This window comes from Phasianus colchicus, chromosome 5 (genome assembly GCF_987193195.1).
Source record: "Phasianus colchicus chromosome 5, bPhaCol1.hap1.1, whole genome shotgun sequence".
Classification (NCBI taxonomy): Eukaryota; Metazoa; Chordata; class Aves; order Galliformes; family Phasianidae; genus Phasianus; species Phasianus colchicus.
This window is the reverse complement of record NC_143440.1, coordinates 10134394-10156824: the sequence shown is the minus strand read 5'-3', so window position 1 is coordinate 10156824 and position 22431 is coordinate 10134394. Positions and strand designations below refer to the sequence as shown.

General features: G+C 35.4%; 1 protein-coding gene across 4 annotated transcripts in view; it reads right to left on the bottom strand.

Moving 5' to 3' along the window:
• Positions 1 to 22431, bottom strand: part of SBF2 (SET binding factor 2) — a 238479-nt gene that overhangs the window by 113522 nt on the left and 102526 nt on the right. For all 4 annotated transcript variants that reach the window (XM_031613850.2, XM_031613849.2, XM_090140453.1 and 1 more), the window contains exons 4-6: positions 12846 to 12959; positions 11103 to 11213; positions 8785 to 8890 (exon numbers count right to left, since the gene is read on the bottom strand). In XM_031613850.2, the coding sequence (XP_031469710.1) occupies positions 8785 to 8890; positions 11103 to 11213; positions 12846 to 12959 (331 nt within the window). The remainder of the gene's footprint in view (positions 1 to 8784; positions 8891 to 11102; positions 11214 to 12845; positions 12960 to 22431) is intronic.

The following is a 22431-nucleotide window of genomic DNA, read 5'->3' as shown; positions in this document are numbered from 1 at the left end:
GATATTAAAATTCTGTCTTCATTTCCATTTTGCACTAAAAGCTAGTTATCTACCAATTAAGAAACCTCGTGCTGGAAATGATCAGTAAATGAATGAATAAAGGAGTAAGGAAATAAGTGATGTATGAATGAACAAATTAAAAAAAAGTCATTAATCCATCAAGTTTCATTTCTATATGATACTATAATATAACTGTTTTAGAAGAAAATACATTGACAAAGAAATTGAGGTCCTAACCTTGCAGGTGTAGCAGACAGAACAGAATGCAGGTCAGAAAGCACGCACAGCAATCAGCACTACCAAACAGTCAGTGATACACAGTGGGTTTATGAATTGAAATAGCTTCAGAAAAGTCTTTACAATCAGTTTACAATGCTGAGGTCTACATATCTTGGATTTAGATAAACTGCATGTGTATGCTAAAAAAAAAAAGTATTAGCAACAATTTAAGTGTGATCTTACAAGAAGAAATATATGGACTGAAATTTGATTCTTCTTCAGCCACAAGTATTCACACCGGATTTTTGAAATGCAGTTTTGTAAGGTCTTACAATTTAAGTGCTATTAAATTTACATTGGAATAATGAGAAAACTAATTTCTGCATTCCTAACAGTAAAAGTAGAAAGAAAAGCCATCTGTTCTGAAGAGGATCTATTTCAATTTTTTTCTATAAGCAAAAAAACAAGTTTCCTTTGCCCTTCTGATTTTATTTCTTTATTGCTTTTTGTAGTTTACATTTTTCTCATCTCTGAAAAGGTGGCTGGCATTAGGGCACCAGCAATATACTAGTCAACAACAGAGCTCTATTTGTTCCACATATGCCAAACAAATGCAAGAACAAGAGCTGTGTCTACAGAAGATGCAGTTTGACATTAGCTGACTGGAAGCTGATCCAATGGCTGTCGTTGCTAGGGATGGTCTTGTTCCTTGTGCTTTCTTTGCACCTGCTAGCTTAAAGCTCAAACAAGTCCAAGGTGAGCTAGTTCATCTGCAGAGAGATGGATCTGCTCTCATGGAAGCACTTGGCTGAGTGACTGAATTAGTCACAGCAACAAACCATAACCTGAGGGGGCTGACAGAAAACAGATGAGACTCTGGAGTGCACAAGAGTCTCTGTACAAAATTAACTTGCAAAGTATCCTTTTATTTTTTCTAAACCTATAAAAAACAAATTCCTATTTGTTCTGCTGTTGCAGCAGTAAGTGCCCATTAGCAGTATGTGCCACATAAAATTCCTTTTGTATTCTATTTGTTCTTTGACGTGACAAATCTAGTAGGAAAGCTTGAACAGTAAATTCTCTTTTGCTAGTTCATAGAGCTTAATCGCAGTTCCTCATTTAAACTGCATCTACAACAAAGCCAGCAGCATCCATTTCATGAAACAGCATGTTGCAATGGCTGGAGAGTACTTAATTTATTGAGATCAAAGACTGATTTGAACTTCCTTGATTATACACTTAATAAATTGTCTTAATTGCACACGCCATCTAATTTCAATACAGGGAATACATGTTCCTATCTCACAATGCATGCATTTCATGGAAAGAAAAGAAATCCAGTGAGTTGGGCAAAAAGTTTGTAAGCAACCTGACAGAAGTTACAGAAGTTCTGGCTCATATCACTGACCTCTCATGATAAACACGAGATGCAAAGATGCACCACAACATTGATGACCTGATCTTAGTGTATGTCTCAATTATAGATATTAGTGAATTGAAGATGCTGCATTTCATACATCAGACAGATTAAATATCTCATTGCTTAGCTGCCCCTACATTACTTCTGAACAACATACAGTATTAAAGTTAAAGCAATTCTTGTTCTATGTTGAAGACAGTGGGATTTTCTTAACAAGCAGAAGCCAGCTAACATGTTGGCTGTGCAGTGGCCCTTTCTTAATGTTTCCCAGAAATAGACATATATACATGCATTTATTGGGAACATTTTACCCATTTACTCTCCAATTCAATATAGTTTACTGTTGGCATAAGATACTCTACATGACAAGCTGAACATTTTATTTCCCCTAGCGCAGAATTAAAACATCTTCTTAATTAAAATTTACTGTAGTAAATCAACTTTTTCCCTATTCCAAGAAAAAGCTGTCTTTTTTTTCCATGGAAATTCTACATGACCAAGAATGAACTTGCTAGAAAGCGAGATCCTGTGATATGAATGAGCATAAGTAATACATTAACAAAAAACTTTAGAAGGAATCAACCAAATATATAGTCAATCAAAGCTGACTAATAAAAACATCACCCACAAGCCACATTCTGTTATCATTACTTGCCATGCTGGCTATTACACACTGGACTTCTTTTCTTCTAGGCTGATCATTTCCCCACATTTTATCTTTCTAAAAAGAAGGGCATTATTATATGTCAGTCATCATGGATCTCTCTTCACTGCTTGAATATTCTGTTGTATATCAGATATATATGTGACACAAGTATGGTGAAAATTCTCTTATAGTTTTCTAAATGATAAGGATCAAACTGCTGGAGGAAAATCTTAAGCCATCCATTCTTATCATCAACCCTGGGGCTTAGAAGGAAAGAATAAACTGGGTGGCAAATATTAAAGACCATTTTCTTCAAAATATTTCTTTTTCATAGAACAATTTTATCATGCCATCTTAAATTTACATATTATAAAGTATTTAACTCCTACAAAACATTGTTTTATTTATTGAAAATCCACTGATTTAATTATGGAATGTAAAAAGATGCTTGGGTTAATTATGGAATTATGTTTTCTAAATTTTCTGCTTCCATTCAGAATAAAAACAAAGCACAGTACTGTCCAAAAAGTATTGTCACCTTAGAATGAGCTATCGCAAAAGATAATTAATTGGAGGAAGATCATATTGCAGTTCTTTTCCTTTTTGATTCAATAGATATTTTATAATAGTCATGGTAAAATTAATGATATTTTTAGTATTTTTATACAATCATAAAAAATTGTTAAGGAAGTTATATGAAAGTGCCATCTATCTACATAGAATCATGGGGGTTTGGGTTTGGTCCAGAACACAGTTCCTCTGCTTGACTTCGACTTACACGTTTGAAATGTTAAAGAATCGGTAACTTCAAGTTAACAGCATCTACAAAGGAAGCAAAAGGCAGTTTATGCTAGTCAGATTCTAGGGTCACTAAGAAGGGAGTCTGAAACCAATATCCACAAGAATAAGTCTGCACAAATGGATTGTACTTCTGGAAAATGAAAATATCTGCATCTTTCTGTGTCCTCTTGTCTAATAGAAATGCAAGAGGAGTAGAGTGATGAGAACCAATATTTTAGAAAATCTCTAGCCTGGTATCTTAGCTTTTACTTATCATAAAGGAAAATCAGTTCAGGAGTTATGACAGAAGGCAACTGTGGTCTTCTGATCTCACATTACAGTACACTCTTCCCAAACATTAGAATCATAGAATCACCAAGATTGGAAATGATCTCCAAGATCATCTAGTCCAACTGTTTATCTACCACTAATGTTTCTCCACTAATCCACACCCCTCAGTACATCATAATGTTTCCTGAACAACTCCAAGGTTGAGGCTCAACCATCTCCATGGGCAGACCATTCCAGTGCCTGAGTGCCCTTTTGGAGAAGAATTTTTTCCAAATACAAAACCTGAACCTCCCTGGTGCAACTTGAAGCCATTTCCTCTAGTTCTATCGCTAGTTACACAGGAGAAGAGGTCGAGCCACACCTCACCACATCCTCTTTTTAGGTATTTGTAGGGAGTGAAAAGGCTTCCTCCTGAACCTCTTCTCCAGACTAAACAATCCCAGCTCCCTCAGCTACACCTCATAAGACATTCAGGTTCTCTTACTTTTAAGATACATGTGGCACTCAGTCACCCTTTTTAGCCTCTATTCTATATACAATGCAGCTTACCTGTAACAGCTTTGTTAATCACTCACCTCTGACATCACTGCTAACACTGCTCTTTTGGTATATACTGTCTACTAATTTGCACCTAAAATTGTCAATGACAGTTGGCAAACTACAAAGTCTTTTTTTCAGGAAAGCAATGTGCTTGAAATTCTCTGCTGTGTAGTGATGCCGATGTCTGATTCAGCACCAATTCTTTTTCTCAGAATTGAAATGAAATGTTCTAGATAATCTCCATCAGATCATTTCTCTGTTACTCCATAGGTCAACAGTTGGCGTACTGTGTTGTTTATCCTTGAGATATATAAACAATTATGAACAATTATGCTCACATCATGATTTTTGAGGTAGTGCTATGAGAGGCAAATTATGTTGGAAAGTTTATCAACAAACGAAGCCAGCTTTATTGCAGCATGCTGACAATCTGACCAGCATGCATGTTCTAAGATAAAGAAAAATCTCTTCCTCAGGATGAAACTGTACCAGGCAAGTAGGTCCCAAAGGGGTCCATAACTACATCTCTTCTCAAACTTGCAAGGTTTGATTGTTAACAGCACAGGAACCAAAAGCTATCATTAAGAATTAAGAATTAATACCAAAACATCGTCTTCCTTGACTCTTTCAGTACGTTTGCAGTGGAAACTGAAGACCACTAGCTGCCAGGGACCAGAAATGGCAGTAAGCTCCAGGTAAGGCAGGTGACAAGCAGCAAATCCATATAGCTAGACAAGTCCACAGGTCTGAAGTCTACTGAATGGAGCGAAGGAAATGTGAGGATAGAAAGGCAGCCCAGATGAGAGACCAAGCAATAAGCAAATGAAGGAAAACCCTTGCCTTCAGCGTTTGGAAAGTAGGACAGGACATTAATTTTTAAGGAACATCTTGTTTCTTAATTGTTCTGATCAGCTTAGCAGTGAGATTCATACTGCCAGTTGTTGAAACAGGCAAAAATTGAAAGGGCTAATTAAATCTGAGCTTCTTGCTTTGATGTATATCGCTGAGGTCCCTGATACAGTTTTCTGCCTTAGGTTCATTAGGAAATGATGCCCACTGAGGGGATGTAGGTGTATGTCTCAAATACAAATGACCAAAGAAAGCCATACTCAATAACAATACCAGAATGGAGCAGGCAAGCAATACTTGAATTTGGAGAAAGAAAGAGTTTGAAGCAGAGACACAGGAACGTATTGTAAATATAGTGCGAGGGACTAAAAGACAACAACAATAAAAATCTCCTTCAATCTCCAAAAGGGCTACCCTGCTTTAAAGCTTTTACAGACATTTAACATCTCACTAACAGGCAAGGAGAAATAGAAGAGTACTTAAACACTTCTACTTATCATGGATCATTCATAAACACAGCTTCATGATTACTATTATTCTTTGCTCATGAAATCTTTTTTTTAGGTGTAGTGATCCAGCTACATGCCTGGCTCTTGTCACGTTATTCTCATCAATTACGTTTTTTGAAATAAATAGAATGTAAGATTTGAAGTGTCAAAGACTGATGTTCATTATTACAGCTTAAAGCCATTGGGGATGTTTTTCCCAACTGCAGTTTACGGCCCAAGTAAAAGCAAAGTCTATTTCCAGATATGCTGTAAACTTGGTAATATAGGGAGGGTCATCTTCTGACATATTATCCTGCCAAGAAGAAAAAGCATGATGAGACTACTATTGCACAATATTTCTCAAAATAAATGTTGAAATTACTTTTGTATCTATTCATAGTGGTAAATTTTGTCTTGTCACCCATCTTTCTCAAAGAACGAGCTATTTTTAAAAAGGTGATTTATCCAGTTCACAAATATTTTTCTAACTACTCTTCAATTTTCTATTAGTAATTCAAATAGGATTAAATGACTTGTACCGGAAGAGAAACAACGGAACATATTGTTACTCAACAAACAGTCTAGTCAACCTTTGTGTTCTGAAAACAGGAATATGATGGGATCATAGCTATCATCAAATTAAACTAGCCAACAACATGCTGGACAATGGGAGCCAAATGATTTTGATAGGTTGGTAGAGATAAGAGCCAGAGAAACAGAACAAGCATTACTATCATCACAAAAAGCACAAAAGGCTTCTAATAGGCTATGGTATCTAAAGAAAAGTATTAGACTCTATCTTAGAGAAAAAAAAAAAAAGAAAAGAAAAGAAAAAACTTTTTCAAAGGGATAGACTATAATAGATTCTTTCAGGATTCTTGTCATTAATGCTACACATAAGGTTATATAAGAAGTAAGAATAAATTAAGAACATTTTATATTCCACAACGATTACAGACAACTATATGCAGCTGTATTGACAACACTTTCTCAGTACATCCAAACAGAAATTTCCCATTAACAAACCTTGCCTTTAGAAGAACATAACAACTCTATCAAAGATATATACCACCTACATGTGAAAGGAGCCATGTGCTATTCTGTAAAGTGATATACACTATACAATGCTAACATTTTTTAATTTGTAAGATTCAAAGTGATTGTGCTCTATCCTCAGATACTGAGACCCAAAAAACTTTGAAAGAGACATCAGCTGGGAATTGACATTCCCATGCTGCAGAATTTTAAAAGATTCCTGTTCTCCATCACACCAAGGAATAGGAGAGAGACAGGAAGAAATGCCACACAAGAACATCAGTTAGGCTCTTACAAAAATTCCGGGGCTTTGAGGAAATGAGAAAATGATGTTACAATAAAAAAGACAGGGTACATGGAATCATTCTCTTTTTTTTTTTTTTTTCCTCCCCTTAGGAACTTGTATCATCTTTTCAGAGAAATGGGATGCAAGCTTGCAGTTTCTATGCCAAGTTTTATAATCACAAACTTCCCTCTATCTATCTCACATACTTTCTTCTCTCCCTCTCTCTCTTCAGGCCAACATGAAGTGTCACTAATCAGAACTGTGAGTAATAAGGAACTTCTCCCGCATTTTTTCCCTTTCCCTTTCCTGCTGATTTTCATATTCTTCCGTGCAGTGTACCTGGAATGGGTACACGGTGTATTTGTGCTTATTGACTCTTTCTTGTACTCCTTACATGCTATTAAAACACAAGAAAGACCAGAACTCCAAAAATTAGTGCAACTTAGAAGAAGAAAAAAAGCAGAAGTATAGAAACCCAGAATGTTTACAGCAAAAAAGTAAGTGAGAATGGTAACAGAAGAGATGATGGACAAAGAGTAAATCAGAGGTGTACAACAGCAGAGCATAAATGATCTAATAAGGAATTAAACAATTCCAAAAAATAAGATTTAAAACAAAGTGTTAGCGATGGCTAGAGTATTACACTAAGCATCTCAGTTACATTTTAAACTCTCTGATACCCTTCTATAGCAACTCTTCAGCGAGTTACATGACATCAGTGAGCCTGTATTTACCCATTAATAAAATGTGGTTAATAATATCACCTTAAATCCCATGTATCTGAAAGCGATATTAAATTCTCATACAAAAGTGTTATTATTTCGTTCTATACAAAATGAGTGGGATTTAAAAGGCTCTATCTGCACACTTGACCTTACTAAGAACCTGAGAGGAAGAGATGGTACTCTTGGTTTCCCCTTCCATACTCACATTCCCACTCTCTTTACATAGTTTCTCTCCATAAATCTGACGCATGAAATGATTTGTCTTTGTTATCTCAGTTTGATCTTGTGACATAAAATAATACAACCCCAATTTGCCATACAAAGGCCATGTGTCACACAGTAACCAATCTAAGCACTAGCAAAAAACTTGCTTCCTTTGACATTCTCAGAACTAAGCATTTGCAGTAACCTTTGCTACAATTGCCCTAGAATATATTGCCTCATCTAGGCACCTCATAGCATACTAATAGAACAAGCGTACCATACCATGCTGTGACTCATGTCATAATTCACATCTTCACCAAACAGAAAGATGTTGTTGGGCCCTTCCATGATTTAACCATTGCCTGTGGTGTGCTCAGACTAATTCTAATGAATCTTGGTATAATAAGCAAAGTAAAACCTCTGGAACTGTGGTCAGGATAAGCATCATCTATAACATTAGTTGCATCTATCCACAAAATATTAATATTTCTCTTGGAATAATAATCTGAAATAATACTGTAAGAATACTGAAAGAATACAATTACGTATCTATATTGCATTTATCAGATCTGATATCAATTCCTGCTATATAGACCTTGACAGTTCCACCATATGAAATCTTCTGTTATCTAGAGGATTTTCCACTGCCAAATCACTAGGTCTCACAACTAGCTGGCGTAGGAAACATAAGTTACTACTGTTTTGACCAGAATAAATTCACTATGGATGCTCAGCAACAGATGTTACAGCACAGACTAAAATCTCTTCACTGTTTCAGAAGCATTCAAGAACTTCACTTTAAACAATAAATGCTTCTGTTTCTCTTATTGCCTGAGTACAGCTACTTTTAAAAAATCCAATCACTTAAAATTATTTTCTACGACTTGGGAAAACATGTTCCACATTATCAGTATCTTTTCTAGCTACTTTTTCGTTTACTAGTTTGTTTTTAACCTACTGGGTTTTATTCAGTTTGAACAGTACCCAAGGGGTAGAGAATCTTTTACATGAATGCTGCCATAATTGAGAAGGCCAAGCTCACCTCTGTTTACAATACATTTGCAGACAGTGGATAACATTGGAGCTATTGTACCACAGGCAAGACGTACAAAAAGTTTACATGAATGCCTGATTAGGGGATAAAAGCACTATTAGTCATTCTTTCATTCAAAACAAATTAATATTGACCATGTTGCTTTCTTGGCACAGGATATGAGCTGAATATGAACAGAAAATAATTTACTCTGTGAATTCTTATTATTTTCCCCACCTCCCCCAGAGCAGAGCAGACCTAGACATACCCAGCTGCTGAAAGAGAAGAGCCACACTGGTGCCTGTAACAGGAAGGCTATCATGTAGAGGAGTCTGTATCAGTTGTCGGTCTCCAGCTCCCAAAGAAAACAATTTCTGTAGAAACAAATATATGTATTTTTAGAATAAATTTAATTTATATAGAATAAACATACTGTTGTCATACAGATAAAGTGATTCATCCCATAAAAATTATTTCTTCTGTATACAGGATCTTAAAATCATAAGAATAACTGAACTAACAGATCCAAAACATAATTTGAGGTCAGTATATGACTTCTTGAATGCATGTGTGTGTGATAATGTCTTCCTTGTGAGTCATGCCTTTGAAGGCATTCAGTATTACATTTTTAATAGTACAATAAAAAACCCTCTGGAAAAAAAGAAATTACAACACATTCAATTCAGAAAAACTACATTATTTTGTAATTGAGGTTTTTTTGATATGTGCTGTCTGCATGCTCACACTCATGTTCCATCACAAGACTAAATTTTTTTCCCAAGTGACATCTGCATATTGAAGAGCACTCTCCTGCTAGTCCTATGTTCCCACTCAGAATATTTCAGTAGAATTAGAACTTCAATTACCTTTCCAGCACAAGAACATACTCCCAACAAGGGAGGCCAGAAGTGAGAGTGAAAGGAATACACTTGTGTATCACAGCTCAAAAAGTATTATAACTGCAAAATAATCCTGCTTTCAAGACCACTGAAAGTACGAAGGTAGCAGCAAATGCTAGTTGCTGCACAGCAGATGTCTGAAAGCAAAACATTCCACAGTAAAACCAAGTAAGTCCCTGAGCTGTGGCAGAGATCCTCTTGCCCAGCACTTAAGCAGCAGACCTGGATGCAGGCTAGTAACTAGCTTTGCAGTTGATCATTTTGGCATTGGGCGCACAAACAACCTGGGAGGCCCTTCAAAGACTTCTGGAGATAAACATCAAGAGCGTTTCCATTCTAAGACACACAATTTAGATTTAGCCCTGAAAGCACAAGCATAAGAAAGAAAACAGAAAAACTGATTTTCTGGTTAAAATGGAATTTTGATATCAACGAATTTAAGTTGCAAGTGAAAAATTATTTCATTTTAAGAAAGAAACCAGAAGGCAAAACATAAATTTTCTCTGGCTTCTAGCAGAAGACATTGCCAGTGACAAAAATTTTACTTATGGACAGAGGAAAAAAGAAAAAAAAGAAAGGGGGGACAGAAAGAAGAGCCAGAAGTTCAAGTGGACCACCAAAACCTGTAACAAATACCTGGTCCAAATACCACTAAAAAAGGGTTTCTGATTAAAAAAAAAAGATATTATATAACTACTTCCTTTCAAAGCTGAAAGTTTAGGGAGCAATCATGTAGATCTGATGAGGCTAAAAGGAGATTTTGCTACATTTACCTTAAAGAGAAATTCCAAAGTGGCCAGGAAAAACAGCAAAGAATTAGGGACTTGTACAATTTCAAGATTGAAAATGCATGGATTGGATACAAAGCATGAGAAAATGCATATGAAATCTACTTTTAAAATATTTCCATTTGCATTCTTAGTTTCCAGATGTGTTTCATGATAAGGGCTACAATTTCCCAATAATGTCACAGCATAAAGTAAAGATCAAGCATATAAGACTCAACTGGCTATCAGAAACCTGTTAATGTATAGGAATAATTTATTTTAAGTAAATCAACAAACAAATCTGACTTTTTGCTCATAGAAAGCCAACGTAAAGAGGAAAAGGAAGCGTATTTACAAACTTTTTTGTCATTTTTAAATGTGTGGGCTACCTGGCATTCAGAAAAAAAGAAAAAAGAAAAAAAAACCTACAAAACATGCTTAAGGTTGTGGGTTTTTTTTGTTTTGTTTTGTGTTGTTTTTTTGAAACAGATACTTAAAACAGTTACCCAAGGAAAGATCAATGGTATATTCAATTGCATCAAGAAAAAGACACAGGTTAATGAACTAAAAGAAAGGATATGTAAAACAAAAAAAATGAACAAGCAACAACAAAAAAGCTTTTTAATACATATATAGCAAGCAGAAATTTTCCTTAACATGAGTTATTATTAAAAACTAAACTTATACAAACTGCTTGATTTGTTACTGTGCCTTGTAAAAAGCCAACTCAGTGACAAAATTAACCCTTTGACCTTATACTGGAATGGAATTTCTGCTCTCTTTAGAAGACAGGCCACAGGGAAAGCACTCAGCTGAACTATGATCTTTTTTTCAACAAAAATATTTAAAGAATTTTTTTTTGTTTTCTTCATAAATTCAATTAACTGGAAAAATACCTTTTTTTTTTTTTTTTCATTTACCTGAGACCCTCCAGAAGCAGGGACAAGGCATGAGCAGAGATTTGCAATGAGAGCCTCCAGGGACACATTCAGGCTGTCCACATACACAGTATAGATCAGTCCAAGGCAAGCCTACAAAAACACAGGAAATATAAATACAGGGAATGCAGATTTGAAATTACTTAAAGTGAGATGCATATAATTTTTTAAAACATATATGTGTCTAATAGAGATTAATACAGTGAAGTATGCTCCAATCAAACATGTTATAGAAGTAAATATTCATTAAAAAAAAATGAACTTGGACATAAAAGCAACATACGTGCTGGCAGGTGCAAATATAATCTTTTATAACAAGAAATTCAACATGCAGTATTTGAGCTTTGTTCAATTATACAAAAAGTGTTTTACAATAATTGCTTTTTTTAAACGACCATACTTGTAAAATTATCCTAGCTTCATCTGCAGTCTGAACTATCTGGACCTAAATTTGGCTGTAAAAAACAGATGAACCAATGAGCTCCTCAGATTCATTGTAAAACTAGCATCAAGACTGGATAGCCCTTCATGTTATTTAACTTTATTGTTTCAATATAAACATATTTTAAATGAGTTAATATAAATATATTAGCATTTCAGCATTTCTGTACTTGTTTTGCATGGCTTTGGTTTTGATTGAGAAACTGGAGATGCATCTTTATCATTTTAAATTCAACATAAAATGACTTAGCATTATGTTCCAAAAAGCCTGGATAACTGGGTGCCTGAATAACTCCATTCCACAACATCCTTCTGGTGCCTTTTAACTGCTATAATTTTGATAATTCAGTAAATATCTTTGGAATTCTCTTCTTAGACAAGCTTCCAACAGCAATTTCTCATATAACACATAGTTAAGCTATGAAATCCCTTGCCATGAGATGTTATAAAATCAAGAGTCAAGAAACTGGACAAATTATACAAAAAAATCATACAATTGACACCTCTGGTTCAGGATGTCATTAAACTATAATTCACATTGGTCTGGGAAAGTATTCAGTGGAATTATTTCTACAGCCTGCCCTCTTTCTACACACTTTGCTCCGCATTCACAAAAGGCCACAAGGAGAGACGTACTCAGTTGTATGGAATTTTCATCTGAGTTGATACCATCATTCTTCATCTCTACTGACAACTTACCACTGAGTGATTTTCCAACGTGATCTGTTAGCTGAATTATATTTGTTTCTGTTAATATATATTAGCTTAATAAAAATTTGAGCCTTTAATTTATCTCTGATCAGCCATATCTCAACAGCTGAAAGAAATCCAAGATCCTAAATCTCTGTCAGGCAATTTAATTTGATCTGGAAGAGGCTCTGACATTTTTACCTTACATATGGAAGAAAATAAGATTTCACTATTAATTTACGATTCAATATTTAATCAATTATTGTTAATACATTATTTTTATCTTAGCAAGTCAGGTTTTGTCCTAATAATTCCCTTCATTATATAGAGATTTTTCTGAGGTCAGTTTATTATTTCATCTTCTACAAAGATATAGAATTACTTGGAGAGTAAAAAAAGCGCTGTTCTAATCTAGAGGGACTATTTACTGTCATAGAAATTGAATTTTATCTAGCTCACTCTAAATCGATTTTTGCTGTTAAATTTCCAAGTCAATCCTGAGTCATTTCATATCAAAATTTATGTCACTGCTATTCATTAAAACCAGATTTGTCTGCTGACAGACATTATAAATGGCAATGCTAAGTTCTTTACCCTGAAAATTTCTGGATAATCTAGTCTGGACACAAGCACCAGACTCTTAGGAGCAAAGACTTCAGCAGGCGCAATTAAACCAGACTCCTCTTCTCCTTCAGTTTCTTTCGTTCCCTTGAAAAAAGAAATATCTCAATTAATAAGCAATCACTAACTGAATTGTTAGCATTCTTACAAGAAGTTAACTGCCATCAAAACTTCAAAAGCACTGTTAATTGGAAAGGAAATGCATACATTGTTTGAAACTAGCAGTGACATCAACAAACATCAACACATTCCAAGAGTTGCCTGAACTCCATAAAGAAGCTTCTAGGGAGTTCAGCTTGTAAAGACTCAACCATAAAGCCATGCACTAGTGTACCTAAAATAAAGTTCTCTAAGATAAAGAGTTACCAGTAATGTTACAGCTAAAATTATCTATACAGTCATCTCCAGCCTGACACAGAAAATCTGTAAAATTCCTTCATAAAAAAGTAATTAAATTTCCCAAGACAGTTCCCAAACTTAGGAACATCTATGTTTCTGGTTAAAAAAAAAAAAACAAAACGAAGGGTATCAAACAGATAAATTTTCAGTTGTTCACGATATTGTGCAACTTGCTCTAACCTCTTTGCCAGCACTTACTTCTCGATCACAAGTATTTTGTTATCACTCCAGGCCAGAACTAACGATGTCACTAATTATTTTCATTTCTAAAATTCCCCACATTCTTTAACAAATTTGTTAACTGAGTAAGTTTTCAAATGACAAAGCACACTCCTTCCAATTTTTGCGTGTAATTCTCTCCACTCCCACACCACCCACCGCATTTCTAAACATGTTACTTGTTCTTATGACTGAGCATTCTTTTAAGCAAAAATCACTGCATCATTTTAATTGGGAATACGAGAAAAATAACCTTCCTTTCCATCTGACAATGTGAAATATCTGCCTTCTATTTCTGTTCCTGGTCATCATTTCCGACTATTTTCAGAGAAAATAACAATAAAATAGTAATTTTTAAATGTAATAATTTCCTACTGTAAAGTAGAAACCTGATAATATTATTTGAAATACCAGGAATGCTGCAAGATTAAACTTAATTTAGAATGTACATTCCCAAATAGAAGCAGTAAAAACAGTGACATTACAAGTACTTAGAATGGGTTTGTGAATTATTTAATTATGAAAAACATCCAGCTACAATAAATTTCCAGTGGGATTCTATGCAGGTTGCTCTGAAAGTAATGCTTCCTATTTATTTCCATGGAAACGACAACCAATACAAAGAGTAAAATAACACTTTTGGATAGAGCAAATTCTCAGCTACAAAACACTGTTTTTCAATGCAGTCACCACCATTAGCCGTGCATTTTTTCCAGTGATGAACAAAAGCCTGCAGGCTCATAAAAATCTGACTTCTCTCTTGTCTCCATTACTGTAATGCACCACCTACTGCCTCACTCTGCTCACAGCCACTTTTGAGTCTCCATAAATGTTCATCAAGCACCAATGAATGTCAACAGGTGCAAGTTTTTCTCATGGATGAATTCAGTTCCATGGCTTTGCTTTATTACACAGTTCTATATCAGATGCCATTTTGTCAGACTGCCCCTCTGCTGCAATCTGACACACAGCAACAAAATGGCAGGTAGGTTCAACTTCTGTCAACAAAATGGCAGAAAGGTTTGACTTCCAAAAGTTATTTTCCACTAAATTGATTATTCAGAATATGGTGCAATATCATAGAAAACTACAAGGTATTGAATAATTCCCACGTGAGATAGAGAACCACAACAACAAAATACTACCTTGAGTCTCCATGCAAATACAGATCTCCTGTTGCTAATTCTCTCATTTTGACCTTTACTCTTTCTGAGCAGAAGAAACATAGGTTCTTACATGCAGAACTGAAGCGATGAGCAATTTATTTCATACTTCTAACTTTGGATAATTAAATAATTAATAACACTTATTATTTTTATGTGCGTTCCGTATTCTAAAATGGATTATCTGTTAAGTGAAATTAAATGCGATAAACAACTGATAAAAATCACTGCATGAAGACACTGCACTCAGGTACAGAACACTTTCCTAGACCATTCTTAAATAAAATTGCATAAATCATTTATTTGCTTTCTTCTCTATCATGAGAAGATATCTTATTCTCAACATGACACAGTGGGATGAAAAAATTAGCAAGGACATAAGGTAGAAAGTTTCCATAAACAGAAAGCAATAGTCACATAATAGAGATTCAGTATAGAAAGGAACTCTGCACACCTACTGATATGGTTATGGACCACTAAACAAATAAGTGAAAGTTTATTGTATCAACTGTTATAACGAGCAGTTTGAATTCTAGGAATAAAGGTAACAAGTTCTAGCTAGATGACAGATTTTGGACAATGACAACATTAGGAAAATCAAATTCAAACTTATTCCACATTTCAAAAGGCAAAAGAAAACGAGGTACTAGGATAATGAAAACTCAGAGAGCAAAGACAGGGAGGAGATTTCTATAAAAAGCTATTTTCAGCAAATCAATTCACACTTGGATCTAGTTCTTTTTTAATTCATAACTAAATATAACTTTACAACTTTACGCTACTAAAACTCTGTCTTACTTCACAAAAGATCCACAGAATAATCTAACATGACTGGAGCCATATTTCTGCTCATGCTTAACATTCAGACAGGCAGACAGGCACAGTAGTGGAAGTCAGGAGTCTAAGCAGATAATTGTTGCACATATGACTTCTAACCTACTTTTCAAGCAAAGCATTAACAGCATGAGCATTCTCTAGCAATGCTGAACGTCAGTGGTAAAACCACAAACTTAATTCTTTCTAGTTACACTTCTGCTCAGACACATGCAATTTTACCTTTTTAAATTTCCATCTAAAGAAAAACCATTCCCTAAACAAAAATAAAAAAAATAAGTTCTGTTCTTAAAACATTTTTATTTTTTAATATAGCATTCAGTTGACAAATAAATTAAGAATAATTAATTGTTAAAGAAATTAACATTCCTAAGCATAAATACATAAAAAGGTGAAATTAAATGAGATTGACAAGAAGTGGGATATCATTGTTACTATTTCTTTTTAATCTGGTTGATTACTACAGCTTTCCTCTTGCACTTTTATTTGTTGGAAGAATGTAATAATGGTATTTGGTGTAATGCTATGACACCTCCCTTTCATCACATCTTTCATTTCCTATGACTTTACCTTGGAAATGAATTATTGTTGTGGGGTTGGGTTGTTATTTTAATCTCAGATAAGTTCTGACAAGGCCTCTTCAGTAGGCTAAGGAATAGATAACAGAAACTGATCTAATTGATGAAAAGAACTGTATGATGGTGGGTGATCATAAACGTTTTCATCATGCGTAAAATATTTGATATCTTGTAGTTATATTTGTTTTTGACTGAAGCTCATCAAGATCCTGTACCCTGCTTGCCAAAGCCAGAATCCTCAATCCTGCATTTTGACATGGTTTCTGAAGTAAGTTACACAGGGAATATGGAGCAGAGATCTGTATACTGTAGCTGACTCAAATCCATCAAATAGTTTGTCTAGAAAATAACATCATATAACACTAACATTATTAAAATGTTCAAATAGACATACATATGTATCTACGTAGAACATGATTGAGGATATATCAATTTTAGTTGAAATAGAAAAAATTGATCTGATACTACAGCAGTGTTTAATTTGTTCACCTGCTTTTTTGTTTTTGTTCTTCTTCACTTTCACATCTGTTCTTTTTTCAAGTAAATCAGACATAAAAACACAATAAACTCACAGAAAATGGTGAAAGGGCTTATGAAGTACATATGACAAAATTTAAACTTTACACTCTGTAAAGAGACTGGCCAAAAAAAATTGTGTGGGCCGTACATGTAGGGAAAGCCAATACATTCAAACTCATTTTTTCCATGCATTTTAATAAGTGAACACACCCATATCTACATTGCATATATTCAACTCCTGATACACATAACGAGTTTCTAGATTCTTACATAAATGAGAACAAAGCTAGTGAGTATGAATGCACATATTTCAACTGATCATTCTGCTTCCTATATCAGTGAAGCAGATATTTGACATTTGTGACCCAAACTGAAGGGTTTGGGGTAACCCAGAACGTGAAATAACCAGATACAGAACCAAGAGCATCAATTTTTATTCCATAAACTTTACCTGTAAAAGCAGATGAATTAATAAAATGCATTTCTCCAAGCATTTGGAAAAAAAAAATACAGTACAATTAAAGTTCAGATGATAAAAACAAACAAGCTAACAAAAAAACAACAGCATGAATCCTCTGACAGATAGCCAATAGATTACAAAAATTAACTGTGATCAGCACTATTAATCATCAGTCTGTTATTTATGTTTTTGCTTGCCTGTATTCTGAGAATAACTTATCCCTCAGTTTAGCCAAGGGATGATGGCACTAAGCCCAAGGCAGACAAATTTAGACTAATTATTCAAATATTTTTAAATACAGGAGGTAACTGACAATTGGAGTTACCTCCCAACAGATTAGGCATGACATCCTAGATCCATAATCTAGAAATAGTTTAATATATTTTTAATAGATGCAATTAAAATCAAATACTTGTGGGCTAGATACATATTATTAAATAAATACTGCTTTGCTCTAAATTGAGGAACCAGAAACAGTGCCCTTTGGCTTTAATGAAACCTCCCTGATATGACAAATTGTATAAACAACTGGTGAGAACGTGACAGGCGCAGTTAACAACATTTGGGTTGAGGTGATTTCAGAAGCCCTACCCAGCAACCTGTACCTTCTGCACATTTCTGCACTGCTCAGCAAAACTGAAGCTGGAACAAAAGTGAATATCAAATAATCTTATTACATTTGCTACTCAATGAATTCTGCTTTAGCTCACAAATACACATTTGTGTATTGAGTTGAAAGAGTTGAAAATTATGAGCTCCGGATGCCATATGGTAAGGGCCAAGAAGAGTTTACCTGTTTAGTTTCCACATTCAGCATCCAAGGGGTGTAAGAGAGACATTTCAGTGGCACTCTGAGTGTCTGCTCACCAAAAAAGCAGCATTCACACTGCGTGAAACATGACAGAAGCTCAACTGATCAAAGCAAAGCTGTTAGAAGCTCCTTTGGATCAGGTCCTTTTCTTACTTAGCTTTACTCTTTCTATACTTTTTGTGGCTGACACCAATGATCTCACATAGAAACCAGACACCTGAAAATCCTACCAAATCCCAAAACACCAAACCCAAAGCTAATGAGGTAGAAAAAGTCAGTCTCAAAGAACAACAAAAGCAGTAACAAAACCATAAAAAGGGCATGCTTATTGACAAATGTTCAAACTAACAAGGAGAGGTAGCCCTTCATGCAATGGTTAGGGTAAGCTTTCAGTAAAAATTAACTGATTTTGCACTACTATAGTGAAAAAGACAGCCAAGAAAAAATGAGCAGCTAACTGTACTCATATTAATCTTTCCTTTCTTACTCAACAGAGATACTCACTGCTTTGATTTAGCCCTCAAGCATTGCTTTTTTCTTTAACTTGCATGAACATAATTTTTGCTACCACAATGAGATTAGTGTATCAGCTCAGATTTAAAACGCTGACACTTTAAAAAAACAAACAATCTAGCCAAAATCTACATTAGGAACTGAAGTCAGTTTTTAAAGATTAAAATAACCTACTACTATAATTCAAAAAAGTTTTTCTGCTGTTGAATGTAGATGATCTTAAGGGACTTCCACAGCTTGAAGAAACACAAGCAATAGTTCAATCAACATACACTCGAATGTTAGCACACATGAGCCACAACTATTCCTCCTCTCTTGCCTCTGCATGACCACGTGCTTTTGGGTCTCTGAATCAACTCTGTGCCAGCTCTGTCAATTGCTTTTGTCGGGGACATGAGGCATCTTCAGGCACCAGGACAATCCAAGCATGCTGGTCATACATCTCCACTCTGGAGGCACATGCTGTTGAGGTCAGTGCATAGTTCTCATTAACAGTGGGTGGGGAAGTATTAGGTCAGAGTGAGGAAAGTCAGTTTCAACTGAGGTTCTGAAAAGTTAGAAAATAAGAAGCATTTGATGTAGCTCTGAAGTTTTGAGGGTGGATGGCTGGCACGTATAATTTGAAACTCAGAAAATCGAATGTGAACAGATAGTAAATTACAATTGTACTTACAATAGTTCTTCAGCCCAAGAGAGAATGACCATCTGCCATTACAAAAACTTTCACTCCAGCACTTCATGACAGTTGTCAAAAACAGTTTGCCCTTTGTAAAATTCTGCAACAAAGTTGTGCCAAGGTCAGCAAAGCCTTTGTTTTTCTAATGACTGCCCAGGAAAACAGATTTGGAGACCATGCGTGAATTCTTACTTTAAGAAAAATTATTTGAAGCTTTAGTAATCTCATGCCAATTGCTCATTTGGGACAGATCCCTTTCTTTCCACGTGATTTAGGCTCTGCTGGTCTCATTTGCAGCCAAACAGCCGGTTTATTAAAAATCAAAGGTCAAAAACCATTCAGCATCAGTTCATTTTATTTATTTTTCAGATTATGTAAATGCATATATCCAGCAAACTCAGCTGACTGCCTCCAGAACACGAATCTGCATCTTGTCTGCAATCTGCTGCACTGAACTAAAACTGCAGGTGGAGAGATCTACTTCATGGCTGCTTCATGTACAGAAATCATACCACCATAGCTAAACTTATGCTGGGATAAATGCTAACGTAAAAGCCATTATCTTGCTTCAATCCTTTCAGAACAGGATAATAAACTATCAATTCACAGCAGGAATTCAGCTAAAAAAGAAAAGGACCAAAGATAAAAAAAAAAAAAAACTGTGCAAATTATGTAATCCACACCAAATACAGTAACCTCTAATCTCTCTAACACGTCCCATTCGCTTTCTAACTACTTTTGGCACTAAGGAACACTCCTAAGTGACAAACACTCCTAAGTGATAAGGAGTTTGTATCACACTTTCTTGCATGACACAGCATTCATTTTATGTACTCCATTCAACGCAGGTAACTTCAAAAACCACAGAAGTTACCTACATGTATTACCACCTAAGCACATGTACAGACTGTTGAAATTAAAGTAACCAAGTACCCAGTCTTTCCACCTTTCCATCCAGCTTATGCAGCCACAGGCTAAAGTGAGTTTCTTGAGTGGGCCATCAGTCCACGTCCGTGCTGGAAAATCTGGGAAGTCCAAAATCCAATAAACATACAGTTGCCACATAAATGGCAAAAGTTCACTGTGTAGATTCAGAACAGAAGCAAAGATAAAAAGACTGTCATCACCCCCAAGAAGCCTTTCTATCCTGCAACAGCATAAATTCAAATTGGGAAGGAGATATCTTGCACAAGCACATCTCAAGAAATAAAGAGGACAGGACAAATTACTTCCACAGTTATTAGGATGATGAAAATATGATTTTCTTCATTCAGCTGTTCTCACCTTAACTTTCAGTTCTGGTCTAGAGAAGACCTTATACATACAAAAGGATATTCAGAATATAAGGCTATTTCTCACCACGTAGAATATAAACTGTATATTTTCTCCTCACATAAAGGAAGCAAGGCATTGCTTTAATCTCTGGATATTACCATACCATTAATTTCTCCACAGATTTAGAAGTATACTGACAGACTCCTTGCAAAGTGTGAGGAATATCAAAATATCAAAAGGAGGGTTCAATTTTACATTTCAAAAAGGATTCTCTGCTACAAACCAAACGTCAGTGACTCATCAAGTGGCACGTGCTTTAACACAGTAGGATGACCAACTCTACAATCCAAGCATAAAAACTGAAATTTTATGGAGCGTGATGTCATTTTTTTTGGCAGTTGTTCCTTTGACTCAGGAAATATTTGCGAATGTTGTGTATCTGCCATGTTCTGGTACGAGATTTTTACAATTTCTTTTTAATGGTTTTACAAGAGAGTAGAAAAAGCGAGATTCTGATCAAGAGGAACAGGAGACTTGCAAATTAGCTTACGCGCATCTACAGTTCTATGATTTCACAATGATTAGTTTAATCTTACTAACGTTGCGATCACAACATTTTAATGTACACGTGATTAAGACAAATCACCAGGTAAATCTTGTAGCAAGATCGTTAGAAACCAATACTTGACATTTCCTGCTCATCATACTGAACAGAATTTCTGTAATGCAAGAAATGCAGTCACACAAGCTCAGTTGCTGACATAAATCACTCTCTAATTTGTTGATGGTGGGGTTGATGAGAGGGTTTTTTCCCCCAAAAATGCAAAACAAATATACAACTTGACCATTATGTTTGCAAACAATGTGAGTCACCATTTTTCAGAAAGATTCCTGCATGTTAGCAGGTAACACCCAGAAACTGCTTTTAGAAATAACTATACATATGTGTATTTTTGGGAGATAGCTAATAAATCTACATACACAGAGCTTTATGGATGAATACTGTAGAGGTAAGCTATGATTCTTCTGAATACTCTGTCTCTTCAATAGCTTTCAGCTTCGGTCATCAGAAAAATAAACAATAGACTTTTTTTCTTTTTTTTGGCTGAGAGGTCAAAGCTTTCTTCACATCCACAACAAATTAGAGCAAGAGAGTAGACAGTAAGGATCAATGTACAGTAATGCAAAAAAAACTCGAAGGCTTTGTGGAAAGAGGCAGTAAGGATATTCCTGACTTCTCTTCCTCCTCCTATTTCTTCTTCTAGATACACACAAGTCAGTACAGCATCTGGCTTTATCTGTCAGGGAATTTCTAACTGGCATCTTAAGGCAGACATGAAGGTGGATTAGACTGCCGGGAGACACAAGAAGTAGGAAGGAAGGAGACAGAGGTTCAGTATCTCAGACTTCTTAACATCTGGATTGGTAGGAACTTAAGGTAGGAGATAAATCTTGCACATTAGATCCTCTTTAAATGTCTGAACAAGTCTTTAAATGACACTGGCTCTACCATTGGTAACTCTTGACTAGTCTAGTCATGTTCCAAATGTTAGACCTCCATTAAGGACAAACATTGAAATGCATAGTTTTAATTACAGATGGGGAACGTATACTTGAAACTTGTTACTGGAACCTTAAAGAGATCTTAGAATGATTCATAGGGAGTTATACGGGAAAACTGCACCACCTGCATTCATGGCGAGGAGTTCTACTCCCATACTTAATGGAATATCCCAGGTGCACCTTCCTCACAAAGAGGGATGTGAAATATTAATCAAACCGAACATAACACCGATCTTTTCCCTACATTATCACAATGTTATGAGAGTTGACAATCAACTGACCAGCATCTATGCAAATACTAACTGCTGGGTCAGTTCAAAATGACAACACTGCAACAATGCCGAATATGATTCATAGGTGTCAATAAATGTCAGAGAATAAAAGACTATTTTATTTTCTGCCCAGAGACAGAAAGTTGAAGAGAGGCCATGAGCTGACTACTGGAGTCTGTGCTTTTACCATCGCTGGGAAACGTCTTCTGGCACACAACAGACAAGAGATTAAATGGAGTACAGCACTTTCAAAGACGCTACAGAAAATATTTTTTTT